Source organism: Trachurus japonicus, chromosome 3 (genome assembly GCF_045865225.1).
Source record: "Trachurus japonicus isolate A0001 chromosome 3, Traja_1.0".
NCBI lineage: Eukaryota > Metazoa > Chordata > Actinopteri > Carangiformes > Carangidae > Trachurus > Trachurus japonicus.
The window spans coordinates 14659705-14673611 of record NC_140909.1 but is presented as its reverse complement, the minus strand read 5'-3'; the positions used below and the strand labels follow the sequence as shown (position 1 = coordinate 14673611).

At 39.7% G+C, this 13907-nt stretch overlaps 2 protein-coding genes across 3 annotated transcripts; both read right to left on the bottom strand.

Moving 5' to 3' along the window:
• Nucleotides 1-456: 456 nt before the first annotated feature.
• On the bottom strand, nt 457-7472 carry kifbp (kinesin family binding protein). 2 transcript variants are annotated; one of them, XM_085763375.1, is made up of 14 exons: nt 7235-7472; nt 6915-7186; nt 6269-6367; nt 5540-5619; nt 5326-5384; nt 5013-5137; nt 4670-4763; nt 4300-4412; nt 3005-3154; nt 2593-2667; nt 1654-1816; nt 1358-1532; nt 1081-1266; nt 457-842 (listed from the first exon to the last, which is right to left on the bottom strand). In XM_085763375.1, the coding sequence occupies exons 1-14, from the start codon at nt 7437-7439 to the stop codon at nt 704-706; spliced, it is 1935 nt and encodes a 644-aa protein (XP_085619501.1). In that variant the 5' UTR covers nt 7440-7472; the 3' UTR covers nt 457-703. The 2 variants fall into 2 exon arrangements, with proteins under 2 accessions (XP_085619501.1, XP_085619511.1); XM_085763385.1 differs by having other exon boundaries at nt 6915-7189; nt 7259-7468.
• Nucleotides 7473-9224: 1752 nt separating this feature from the next.
• mpc1 (mitochondrial pyruvate carrier 1) lies at nt 9225-12918 on the bottom strand. The gene is made up of 4 exons (XM_085763363.1): nt 12732-12918; nt 11375-11471; nt 10447-10579; nt 9225-10081 (listed from the first exon to the last, which is right to left on the bottom strand). The coding sequence occupies exons 1-4, from the start codon at nt 12804-12806 to the stop codon at nt 10057-10059; spliced, it is 330 nt and encodes a 109-aa protein (XP_085619489.1). The 5' UTR covers nt 12807-12918; the 3' UTR covers nt 9225-10056.
• Between the last annotated feature and the right edge of the window lie 989 nt (nt 12919-13907).

The following is a 13907-nucleotide window of genomic DNA, read 5'->3' as shown; positions in this document are numbered from 1 at the left end:
CAAAACCAAAAAGCAGTAAAACATGTCAAAAACATGTCTGACTACTGTCTGGTTGCTGTGGTTACGGTGAGCTTCAACACTAGTTTTATTTTCAGAGATTTCAAGTCACTGAAGAAACTGAATTTTAATGTGCTGAGTGTTTAAATAAAGAAAATGAAGCACTATCAAATGAAAATCAATATGATGAAGAATTAAAAAAAACAGTATGAACCAGAAAGAGAAGATGTTTGAATAGTAAAATAAAGTTAAACAGAATGAGACAAAATAAAACTCTTTTATGTACATATGAGCTATAATGATGCATTAATCATTTCCAAAGGTGTCATCTGACATTTTAGCCATACACCCACATTTTAATTTATTTATGCGTGTCGTGTAAAGCATTAATGTTGAGCGACAAACAGGTTTTGATTAATTCTGTGTTAAAAACGTGAAGACGGTACACAGTAATTGACAATTCCATGTTGATTTTGAGAGGAATATATTTTTTCTGTCGTGTGAATTAAAACTAAATTGACCACACATTTTACTACATAAATGTAAGCACGTAAGTATAGTGTATACTGTGTTCAAAGGTCTTGAGGCCATCACCAATACAACTATAATAACGAAGACAGTCAGTTTATGTGCCACCCAGTTTCTCTCATCTGGATGCATTTAATACAGTTAGTGAACCATGTCGGTCAGTGAGCGGAGCCATCCCTCAGTTGTTTAAAGCCATCCTTGCTTTGAGGCGGTTGATTTTGAGAGGCAGCAGGCCGACCATCTCCTTACTCAGCTCCAACTCCGTCTCCGCAGCCGGTGCTGCATCAGGATGAGCCTCACAGTACTGCACCACGTATCTGGACAACAGGTGGAGGGAGAAAGCGATGGTCAATACATCATAGTGCCTTCAACATTAAACTGCAGAGTACATCCTTATCCCATTAATTAAAATGAAGCATTTTCCTCATGCTTCTGTATTAATGTCAACCTGTTACTCTCATCCAGCAGAGTAATGCAAGGGAGCAAGTATTTCAATACACGATAACGAAAAAGTTTACATTTTATCACAACAAATGGAGAAACATATTTTCATACTTGTAGTTTTCCAGAGATCTGTTGAGGTTTTCCAGCTGAACAGAGGGTACAGAGCTGATGAGCCGGCTGTGCAGTCTGGCTACTCTGAAGCGGGCCACCAGTGCCGGTCTGAGCACCTCCTCCTCCAGGTGCTCTGGATACTTCCCTTCTGGAGAACGGAGAGAGTCCAGGAACATCTGGAAGTACCTGGAGAAGAGAGAGAGGATCACAAGTCACTCACTCATAGAATAATGAATATGCACACACAGGTACTCCACACACATATATGTTCACTTACTTGGCGGAGGCGGAGCAGAGGTGGTTGAATTTCTTAATGGTATGATTATCTAGGGACTGTGTGTCTGCTTGTCTGTTGGCCAGTGCCAGTTTCAGATCCATCATTTCATTATAGATCTCTGCCAACTCAAACATCAACTGTCTGCGGATCATCAGGTAGTACTGGGAGTTCAAGTCTACAGGAGGAGAAGAAAGTCAGATTTAACAATTCTGATGTCACCTCACATTGATGCTGACTTTATATTATATGTATTTTCAAAGGATGAAAAAAATGAAAGCAGAAAATTATCTCAGTACCACTGCAGATTGGCTCTAACATATCAACTCTTCGCTTGTGCATTTTGCAGCGTCGCTCCAGATCCTCTTCGAAGAAAGCCAGGGCCCTGAACAGAGAACTGTGATCCTGCAAGATCTCTATGTGGTCCGTCACATACCCATCCATCTGAAAGTACTCCTTGGCCTGCAAGAGTGAATGAAAGGATGTTGCAAATACGGAAAAACTGCAGACAACACGAAGAAAACAAAAAGCCCCAAGGATGACTCTGCATAATCAATCTTTGACTGTAACCACTGGATCTCAAACACCCACATGTTTCAGGTTTAATCACCACATTTAACAGCTGAAACTGGGCTGGGTGTATCAAGATAAAAGATGAAGGACTCCCCACCCAATCAGATCACATTCTTTACTGAATCAGTAAACACTTAATAAAAACGTTGTCATACTTTCTGAGGCTGCAATTTTGCAAAGTGTCTTCGCCCATTGTCTTTATCACTGTGAATTATTACTTCAAAAATAAATCCTTTTTTAATTGTAGTCGTCTGTCAAATTGAATGAGTTTGACATAAAGATGACAAGTCGGTACAAAGCGGCACAGAAATAACCTCACGTTGGCAACACTGTGATGAGATCGAGATGTACACTTCAGACAACAACGTGGTTGAATACTGTAAGGATCAGTTGAGTGTTGAGCATCAGTGCAGATTGTGCAACGCAGTCGAAATCAACTATAAATATCACGGTGCGTTCACTTCTGTGTCAATTCATGTGAGGTTTCTTTTATAGATCCTAATATCACACAGTATCTCAGTGGGCCCCAAAGCTCTGCTGCTTCTAAAGGAAGTTGAAATCCAGTGTAACATTTTACTGAAGTCATTTTTAAGTCTCATTCAAGCCTCTTTGTCTATCCAAGCAAGTGTGTGTGTGTGTGTGTGTGCATGTGGTGTTGTGGGTACCTGTGTAACATAATTCTGTCCCACTAAAAACACAGCTCTGGCCTCAGTGAAGTCCAGTGGAATCAAACAGCCCACCTAGAAAACATAAAAGTAGAAACGTAAAGCTCATCTATTTGAATGGGTTGGTATTTATTCACACAACAGCGCCTTCTAGTGGCACAATACTCTCAAGTCTTCAGCTCTTTGCTCGGTTGTTTGTGCTTGTGATCTACTGACTGATGCTATCACAGCCTTTCACTCCTTATATCTGCTGTGAAGACACTGCGGTGTTAAAATGTTAAAGGGAACACCTCTGCTGCTACTGGTGGAGACATTATGGTGATTAAATATGTTGATGGAGATACAACATGTTTCTTAACAGTGGTTTTATCAACAGCATTGCTAGAAATAGTAGAGGTCTTATCAAACAGACCTTTTCCTCCAGACTAGCAATGGAGTCAAAGGTATCTTCGGAGCCAAACAGCATAGCACTCTTCCTGCCCTTCTCTTCCTCCTCCTCCTCACGTCTTCTCTCTCTCTTCAGCTCTTCCTGACGATCATTATCCAGTTCCCCGATGTTGTCCTGGTTACAAACAAGCACAAGACACACAGAACAATTAACTTCATCTGAGCTCAGCAGGAGCAGATATAAAGATAATCTACACAAACAAACATTTTTGCACAAATAAACATTGCATGACAAGATTTATTACAGTGATGATCATTATCCTAAATCGTCTTTTATTTCGGCATAATCTAACATTACATAATCTTAATTAACTTTGTCCACTTCTTTCTGTTCCTTGGGTTTTTAGTTGATACAGTTAAAGGGATAGTTCACCCTAGAATGATATTTCGCTCATTATCTACTCACCCTCATGTTGACTAAGGGCTGGAAGAAGTTTCAGAGTCCACCGTCCCTTCTCTGAGTTACAGGGGGTCTTGGCGTAGCAGTGCATGTCCATATAACGGTTGCAAAGGGACACCGGAGCTCTTCGTAAAAAAACACACACAAAAAAACATCCAAATACCTCCATGATGCTCGTATGTAATGTCCGTCTTGTGCTGAAGCCCCAAATTGCGTAATTGTCCCGAAAAAAATTAAATAAGTCTATATTTTAAGTTTGTTTGTAGCGGAAGCTTCTCGAAGCTCCTCTTCCTGGTCCGTCCAAATCTCGCGTGATTCGCAGTAACCGCACTGACGCCGGCGCAAATCACGCGAGATTTGGACGGACCAGGAAGAGGAGCTTCGAGAAGCTTACGCTACAAACATGCTTGGAATGTGGACTTATTTCATTTTTTTCGGGACAATTACGCAATTTGGGGCTTCAGCACAAGACGGACATTACATACGAGCATCATGGAGGTATTTGGATGTTTTTTTGTGTGTGTTTTTTTACGAAGAGCTCTGGTGTCCCTTTGCAACCGTTATATGGACATGCACTGCTACGCCAAGACCCCCTGTAACTCAGAGAAGGGACGGTGGACTCTGAGATTTCTTCCAGCCCTTAGTCAACATGAGGGTGAGTAGATAATGAGCGAAATATCATTCTAGGGTGAACTATCCCTTTAAGTTTGTTTGTGGGTGGTGCTCTTTATGCTCAGTCACACTGGCTATCACGGCTCATAAGACTTGAGTCATGTGACCTGGGACCAAGTCATGAGCCTAACACATTTAAAACCCGCCATAGGCACAAGTACAACCACACACACACACACACACAGTACCTCTAGCAGCTTCTTAGCATCCTGCAGGATGTTGAGACAGTATTTTATCCAACATCTCGCTATCTCTGCTCTCTTCTGCCTGAGCTGCTCCCTTCGCTCACTCTCCGTCTCACCTGTGTCACACAGACGGAGAAAAAGATGTTGACAGGAAGGAGGAGCATGAACTGAGAGGGGGGCCAGAGAGAGGAAGGATGGTAATAACTGAGGAGAGGAGGTAGGAGTGGGCACACAATTGCAACAAATGCTTCCTTCACAGTTGTGGTATCTCCTGTTTAACTCAATGTAGACAGAAACCCCATGTAAAAGGAAAAGTAACTCAATGTGCTTATGCTGAAATGTGTATTTATTAAATATTTAGATGGATACTTACTTTCCTGTGCTGCAGCCTCAGAGGGAACTTCTCCGGCCAAACCTGATATGACAGTAGCTGCTGACAAGCAATGTCTGCCTTCCATGTATCGGCCCTAAAAAATATTTTTTTTTAAATTTTACACACATACCCATCACTTATTACTTGTGCTAATGAACATCTAGACCACATATTGATTATAATAAATACAACTATGAAATCAAAATTATTTTCAACAAGGAAATTGTAACTTTTAATTTTTAGCGAAAGTGTGTTGCATCCAAGGCAAAATAGATGAAACATTTTGGGTGATAATATTAAGGTTTGAGGTTTGAAACTGATTGTTGAATCAATATGAGATTACCTTAGTGATGTAATATTGTGATAGTGTAGCAGCGTTCAGTGCCCACTCCATGGGATTGAACTGATTTAATTTTAACTGCCTCTGCAGCGTAGTGTGACAATAGGTGGCAGCACGCTCAGTTTCACCTGGATGACAAAACATTATAGTTATTATAACTATCATTTAAAAAAAAGCAGAAAGCCTATAACAGCACACTACACTATATTCACACAATAATAAATACATAATAAAAGGTAGATTTAAGTCTGACAGAGTATTTGGAGTTACATCCGAGACATTTTACATAAGATTATTCAAACACAACAAGCCTTACCAAGGTTTTTATAGACTTGAGCAAGGTAGTACATGGTATGAGTGTAGGCCAGCTCAAACCTGGTAAGTATAGAAAATATAAAAGGAAAGATGAGAGGAAAAGAAGGGAACAGAGATATACAGTATTAGGGGAGGCAAAGTGAAGTAACTATAATATTACTATAATAAATATGAAGTTAAATCTGTAAAGTGTGTGAGTGTGTGTGTTTACTGACCTCTTGGTCCTGTCCTGATGCGTCAGCAGGTTTTCCTCAGTAGTAAAGTACTCCGTCATGTCGGTGGGAGGACTCCCATCCTGAAAAAGGAAAACACCACAAACATGGCTGCAGAAGAAGGAATGGACTTGCACAATGTTGTGTGTGTAATTTTCAAGTTGTGGTATGTTTGCTCCTAGCTCTTCCCCTGCCGTCAATTTACCCTTGAATGTTGGCGTCACCACAGTTATGACAAGTGACAACATTGTCAAATATATTGCTCCCTTTTGGCTTCATGGTGCACTGTATTGATATTTCATCTTAAAAAAAAACAAAAAAACAAAGTGCAATCAGGGCTTCAGGCTAACTTTTTTCACTAGGAGCACAGTGGCCCCTAACTAAAAATTTTAGGAGCGCAACCAGAAAGTTTAGAGGGTGCACACCACAAATCGACTTGCATAGCAAATATTCACATTTCTTTTCCATTCATGATCCTCACACACATTGTGTGCCTGACACCTGTAATAACAGAGTCCAGATTCTTTGAGTCGCCCCTTTCACATATCACCAGTTTAAAACAAACCCATTTACTGGTTGCACATGCGCAAGTAGATGAAAAATGTACTTGCACAGTCTGGAGCCCTGGCAATAAATCAAAAACACAACAATACATTGGTCTTTCTATTCTGGCATGTTGATGATGATTACCAGCAGCTTCAGTGTTACAGCCAAACAGGAAACTGACTTTACCTCCTTCATGTAACGTTGGTAGATGGATTCAGCTGTTTCAAGGAATCCCTGAGCAGTCTCTGTCTCATCTCGGCCGGCCCACAGGATGCCCAGCTGGTTCTGAAAACACACACACACACACACACACATGTTATTATGAGATGTGATTTAGAGTTTGGTTTCCTTTTATTGAGTATGTGAATAAGTTCAATCTCTAATTAATCATGTTATCAAAGTACTTTCTCTTGTCAACCTGTCTGACTAGCCCAGTGATGTTAAACTTATGCAGCATTGGATGTTTTCTTTTTTTCCCCTTGTACTCTTGGTCCCAAGGGAGGGAGTAGGGGAGGGTAGGCTACTAGGATTATGTTTAACTTACGAGAATGATATGTACAGTATGTGTGGATGTAAACTTTTGTCTTTACAACTGAAAATGCCTTAAATAAAGTTATATAACCCTTTTTTAAAAAGATGACGTGATTTACGTATGATTGATCAGCAGTTAGTGCTTCAGTCTTTTAACAAAATACGCATAAATACAGGTGTATGTTAATCTTAACGGCTGTGGCAGCAGCCTAGCTGGTTGTCAATATTGTTGCTAACGTGAAGCTAAACAGTCATGTAACCTGTATATATGTCTATGCATGTAACAACTAGTCAACGTTACCCTGACGTGGATAAACAGTGACACATTGTCGCTCGACACGCCGCATCTCTCCAGCTGTTTCATGCAGTTCATCAGATGTTCCTGTCCGGCTGACAGCTCCTCCGTGTCGACGTGGTTGACGCCGAGATAGTACTCCACGGCCCCGAGTTTAGCGGCCCGCAGCCCGGCTGGCGAGTCGCCGCTGAAGCCCCGACCGAAGACATCCTCCGTCTGCCCGTCCAGCGGCGGCTCGGGCGGCCGCTCGTCGCCGCTCTCTCCTCCTTCTCCTCCTCCTCCTCCTCCTCCTCCTCCTCCTCCTCCTGCTCCTCCTGCTCCTCCACCGCCGTCCTCCTCCTCCTCCCCACCGTCGCCGGCTTCAAAGCTCTTCAGCGAGCAGTAAATCTCTCTGAGCAGCTCCCTGGCTTTGTATTTGGAGCGGAACGGGTCATTTTCTGGGTCGTTTCGTGATTCTACTTCTGTTAAATTTTGGGCGTTGGTGAATTTGTCGCAGATTGCTCTCCACTCATCGCTGCTGAGAGACGCCATGACGGTGTCTTCTTCCACTACGCTCCGCTCAGCTGCGCCTGGATCTGTGTTGATTTCATTACCGCCACCCAGCGGTGACAATCAGTTACTGCAGCCTATTCCGTATTTTATACGTTAAACCAGCACTAAGTAACTTTTCAACCTTCATAAAATATTTTCATAACTTTTGTGATGATACATCGACTTACAACAAGTTGAATGACACCTCTGTCATGGCCTGAGGGGGTCTGTGTCTCTTTCTCTGGCACTAAGCAGCTTTGAGGAGCATGGTAGGAACCCTGCTCTCACTTAAGTTTCACTTTCACTTTTGCGAGTCACAACAAGGAGGGAACAGGCAAAACGGCACTTTAGCAATGGATTATGTTTGTGTTTTCACTTTGAAATGATCCACTGGAAACAGAAACTTAGTTTTGATGTCTTCTGTTAATTTTAATGCAGGATATTTACAGGGCTTCACGCTAGTGTTCATGGGAAATGGAGTCTTCCTTCAGGCAAAACACTACCGCTTTGGTCCACAGGCGCCGCCAAACTCAACCAAAACTGAAAGTTCTTTACTACTGCTTTAATTTATATCTTTTCCTCCAGGCATTATTTCAGTGATAACCGGTTGCTTTACAAATTACAATAGTGCTTAAGTACAGTTATGAGGTACTTGAACTTTTTTTTTATTATTATTGTACACCACTACATGCATAAATATTGTACTTTTCACTCCAACTGTATGTAAAAGTGATTTAATGTTACTAACGAATCTAACATCTTATATACAGTACAGGTCAAAAGTTTGGACACACTCAATGCATTTCCTTTATTTTCATGACTATTTACATTGTAGATTCTCACTGAAATTCCACTAATGAACCCTGACAAGGCACACCTGTGAAGTGAAAACCATTTTCAGGTCAGGTTCACCTCTTGAAACTCATCAAGAGAATGCCAAGAGTGTGCACAGCAGTAATCAGAGCAGCAAAGGGTGGCTACTTTGAAGAAACTAGAATTGGTGGGGGCAGAGCTAGAGGAGGAGGAGGAAGAAGGAGAGGAAAAAGAAAAGAAGAAAGAGAAGACAAAGAAGAAAAGACGTGTTTTCAGTTATTTCACACTTTTTTGTTAATTCCACATGTGTTCATTCATAGTTTTGGTGCCTTCAGTGAGAATAAAGGAAACACATTGAATGAGAAGGTGTGTCCAAACTTTTGGCCTGTACTGTATATATACAGTAGCCTATATATCAACATTATATTAAACTCAGTAATAATACAAAGCATTATCTAATGTTTTATTTATAATTATGAGTCCACGACAGCTATGCACTTCTAGTTTAGTAAAATTGTGACTACTTCATGGAGTATCTTTACCCTTGCAATATTAAATGTTAAATTGCAGGTTAACTATAAGTTAAATTGGAGCAATCCTACATCCCCCACTGGTTTTGACAATGTCACTTGGCTCCTATTCATTTCATGGTGAGTACACAGAAAATGGTATAAGTATGAAAATATGTTTAATATATTCATAAAACTTTCTAAAATTTTGACATAAGGTTCAAAAATTGCATTTGAGGTAGCCCCCATTCCTTTCCAAACAAGTTTGAAAAAAGTGTCATCATGAGGGCGTTAGATTGCAGAGCACATTCTTGAGTGTAAATAAAGAGCAGTGGCCTGTTTGTCATTACCATGATGCGTATCTCCAAATAACAGGGCAGGGCAGTAGCAGGGCTTCAAAGCAAAGAATAAAAAAATAAAGTTGCAATGCTGAACTTTGGAAGAAGAAAATCAACTCACTGAATTGTGTTCAAGTTGGTTATTGCCAGTTTATTTAAACAAACCCAAAGAATCAATTTGTTAATCAGGGAAAAAATATGTAAATTATGCAGTGGCAATAAATTAATGTGAATGACATGTAGCAATGACACAGGGTACATGTTTGGTCAGCACTGACAGAAGCAGCTTGTCTTGCCAAGTTATGTGAGCAAATTCAACATTTGCATGATTTAACCAGTTGAATCACTTATACTCTCATAAAACTGGTCATTAAATTACATCCTTGTGACCTTTACATTTTCAATATACAGCATAAGAAGAGCAAATAAAAGGCTCACCTCTGTGTGCACTCTGAGTAAAAGTTAATGAATGAATGTCCATATGCTCAGCCAGTGATATATATATGCTATAGTGCAGACATGTTTGCACAGGCTAACGAACAAATACTTAAATGACTAAGGAGGTATGGCTGTAATAAAAAATTTTATGTTAATAACTTGAAATGAGATGATTGGTGAAAAATGATTATTTTAGCCAGTTTGAAAGTGCATGGCCCGAATGGATTCAGTGTGCAAAACATAGTTAAATGTTACATATTTGTGTGTCATGTTGAAAGCAAAAATAAACCGGAGCACTTGACCTTTAAGCTTCTAGGAAAGCTTCTGCTTTTATTTTGTCTGTCTATTAAAAAGTGACTAAAACTTCACATGGATGATCAATCATGGTAATATATCATGGTGTAAGTGCCACAGTTTTCAAGGATTAAATCAAATGTTTTCATGTCCAGGTTTGGGTGGCTGTCGTGGCAACATGGTGCCACTCTGCAGTGAACGTCCGCCATCTGCTACAGTCCGTCACTAGGATCCACTCTTCTTCTCCAGGCTGAAATGATACAGAACCAGTCAGAGTCCACACAGTTACAGTATATTCTAACCTCATGATCAATCATCATCAATGCAAAGGGAAGCACCAGATATTTTCAATCATTTCAATCACTGTCATTTCTTTAAGTGAAGCTTAACAGGACAACTGAAGACTCTAATGACACCAGTAACGAAAAGAGAAGTCTAGTGGTTCAATAACCAATAGGACTGGAATCTGTAGGCAAAGTGGTGAAAACAATCCAGAACAAAACACACCTTTTTTGGTCATTTCAAGAAAATTTACAAATAACTCCCAGAGCAACAATTTGTATATCTCCTTTAGGCAATGACAGAGGAAAAAAAACTGATTAGAATATGACTTACTTAAATTTAATGAGACGACTGGCTTGGACGAGCTGTGCACTCTCATTGGTCAAATGGCACGCAAACAGTAGCCAGTTGCGTGGCTGCACCTTGTAGGCAAACCTCATGAAGAGTAGTGAATAGCAGCACAGAGCTGAGAGAATATAAACAGACAAAAGACATTCATTAACCAACAGTTATACAAAATTATGAGCTCTTGTTATCACTGCTGAAACAGGCATGCTTAAATAGTTTAGCATGTTAGCCACAAAAGAAGATCAATTATAGAGTAACTAACAGCTCACATTTTCATATGTTTAGCTTTGAAAACTTTGAAACAGCACAATCCTGCAGGTAAGTGGGGAGTAGAGCTGCAACAATTAATGGAACAAAAATCAATTGTTAAATTAATCGTCAACTATTTTGATAATCGAATAATTGGTTTGAGAAATTTCTTAAGAAATAAAGTTAAAATTCTCTGATTTCAGCTATTTTAATGTTGAATATTTCTGGTTTCTTTGTTCCTTGATGACAATAAACTGAATATCTCTTGGGTTTGTGGACAAAACAAGGCATTTTTGATTGACATTTTTTTTTAGCATTTTATTGACCAAACAACTAATCAATTAGTCATTTAAATAATCGACAGATTAATTGAAAATGAAAATAATCGTAAGTTGCAGCTCTAGTGGTGAGTACAAACTCTTCTGTCACACTTCTGTTCCTTTAAAACCTTTTTGAGGCCAAAGTGAAAACACTCTTACGACAAGGAATGTGACAAACAAATGGGACGGCCAGGAAATAACAAAAATTGCGGCTACAAAGTGTACAAATTACAACCCTTACCCTACCAATGTGACATTGGGATCCAGAAAAGCAGAGAGGTGTTGTGACTTGTGTGCATTTGTACTTTTTTTTGACTATCAGTATGAGTGTTTGTGTGTCTTACCAAAGGTCATCCTGCCACTGATAATCTCAGGGCTTTTTTTCATATCCGAGATGGCGGCGATAGGTAGACCCCAGTTTGCTACTGGACCCCAGAAATGCTGAAAAATAAAATAAAAAGCATGTTAGTAAAGATTTAAAAATGAAAAATACAGTAGATATGGCATTGGCTGCACTGTACAACACCCACATTAAAGTCAAAACAGACAGGGAGGAGGACAGACCAACAGCCCGTCACAAATGAGGAGAGACACTTAGAAACAGACACTGATAGACAGACACAAAGAATTCGTACTTACCGTGCTGTTTAATGTTTTGTTTTTCAGGGGAGATAAGGAGGAGAAAAGAACAAAAAATACAGATAAGTCACACTGACAAGAACCAGGTCATACAAGACAGTCCACGGGTCTGTTCTGAGCCATTCACAAATCATTAAAAATAATGTACAAATCATTTGAATGGTCTTGCTGCAACATCAAGTCCTTGGATGAAAATGTTTAACAATTAAAGAGCAGTGACATCCACACTCTCTAATAGCAAAATAGTACGTGCTCTGTCAGAAAACCCCCTAAAGGTCATACAAGTCATCATAATGTGAGCCTTAACCACCTATATAGTGCATTTGTTTCACAACCACACTGTATTTTTTTAAATGTTTTATAAAAAAAAATTAAAAAATATATATATATATCTCACAGATAGACACCCTCGTCAGCATGTGTGTCAAACGTAAACAAAGATGGCCTCTTACATCAATCACTCGGACATGGCCTTCACTTTAATCTGTGACAACTGTAAACAAAGATGTCCTGCACGATACTGTAGATTTGACTCTGTTCCTGTGACATTAACACACACTAAACTGCACATGTACACACTAATCAGTCTTCTCGTCACCTGAATAAGTAAAAACAGCAGCTCTCCCTGCCTGCACTTTACTACCAGAACCAGAATTTGGCAATAGTCACAATTGCATTGATGTAAGCAATGCACCACTTCCTGGTTGTTTCCCCAGAGTCACTGACACTATGCCCCTCTTGCATAGTTTAGTTATAACCCAGAAATACTGGTTTATGCAGACTTTGCTCTTCTGCATTTACAATATGCTACAGTAGTAGCCTACATAAAGCTGCTATTGCAACACCACCGTCCTTGAAAGCAAAAGGAGAATAAAGACAACTAATGCAACAGTCGGCACCACATATACTTAGGATACTTTAGAGTTTTACTAAAGCGTAACTTCAGCGGGCTGCTTCACATTGACTACGTTACCAAGCTGTGTAACTCCAGTCACTTCATGGCCAAGAAGCTAACGTACATTAGCATGTGTGCTAACAAAGATATTCAGTAGATGCTAACACGTACCTCATCAAATATTCCCTGAACTCTTTGCTCCTCAGGTGGTCAACAGCTTTCCGTGCAAGTGTCCCTGCCATGGTTTAACGTTAGGACGGTGTGTGTTTTGACCGAGAATGGCAGAGTTTCGATGCTGAAGGGCGACTGGAAGCTCAGTTCAGAGGACGACCGGTCAAATTTGCGACCACAACAATGACGCTTTACGACACTGACGTAATGACGCAGCTCAACCAGAGGCCTACGTCGGTCAAGCGCAACCATGATTGGATCGGTGTGTGGAACCTCCCATATAAATACCTCCCCTTACCAACAAAATTGAGTCTTATAAACTAATTCACAGGTAGACTATCCCTATCACCCTGCCAAGCATTAGCCTATCTACTGAAATTTAAGAAGAACATTTGTGTGATTGCTCATTGTGTGAGTCTGAACCTGAAACAATGATGCACCTGTTCTGGCACTGTCCCTTTAGGCTACTGTCATATTCTGGACAGAAATGTCCCGGGCAAGATTGACTTGATTTTTCTCTGTGTTAGAAAGATGTAGGCTACTGTTTGGTTTCCATAGCAAAAAAAGAAAGAGTTATATGTAATCAATTTGCTGATCATTTTTGGGAAATGTCATATTCATAAAAACAAAATTTAGTCACTCAAAACCTTAATTTAAAGCTTTTAAAAATAAAACTGAACAGTAGCAGAGGCTACATCCAAGATATAGCTATCTGACTTTAATAACAAAATAGCTGTTAAAACTCTTCATTTGTGCTCATTATTTAATAGATTAAAACTCCCCCTGGTTTGTTTAATTAGGCCTATTGTTTGTGCAATAATAACTTCACTTATTAGGTTGACAATGCAGACAATGTTTTTCTTGTTGTTGTTGTCAGTGATTCTCAAAACGAGAGCCCCTTGGTGGATTGTGAGGTTGTTTACAATAAGGAGGCAACACGAAAAAGTGTTCAGTGCTCAATTCACTTGAAATTAATCACAAATATGTTCACATATTAAATTAAAAATCCATCACAAATTCATGTTGAAATTGAGTTTCAAAATCATAAAACAGATGGTCTGCCTGCCACTATTTTAAGATTTTGTTCAGGTCATTGGATACAGAGCCCCGATTGTCTAAAATAAATCTCTTTGCTTTTGATGAATAAAATAAATGAGTAAATATCAGATTTT

What these genes read in the sequence shown, in the direction of transcription:
- mpc1 (XM_085763363.1), bottom strand. Translation starts at nt 12,806, where the DNA reads ATGGCAGGGACACTTGCACGGAAAGCTGTTGACCACCTGAGGAGCAAA. An exon ending in GGGAATATTTGATGAGGTAC is followed by an intron (nt 11,472 to 12,731) that starts GTGTTAGCATCT and finishes TTTATTTTTCAG; the next exon opens with CATTTCTGGGGTCCAGTAGC. An exon ending in AGTCGTCTCATTAAATTTAA is followed by an intron (nt 10,082 to 10,446) that starts GTAAGTCATATT and finishes GTATCATTTCAG; the next exon opens with CCTGGAGAAGAAGAGTGGAT.
- kifbp (XM_085763375.1), bottom strand. Translation starts at nt 7,439, where the DNA reads ATGGCGTCTCTCAGCAGCGATGAGTGGAGAGCAATCTGCGACAAATTC. An exon ending in TTGCTAGTCTGGAGGAAAAG is followed by an intron (nt 2,668 to 3,004) that starts GTCTGTTTGATA and finishes TATGTTTTCTAG; the next exon opens with GTGGGCTGTTTGATTCCACT. An exon ending in GTTAGAGCCAATCTGCAGTG is followed by an intron (nt 1,533 to 1,653) that starts GTACTGAGATAA and finishes CTCCTCCTGTAG; the next exon opens with ACTTGAACTCCCAGTACTAC.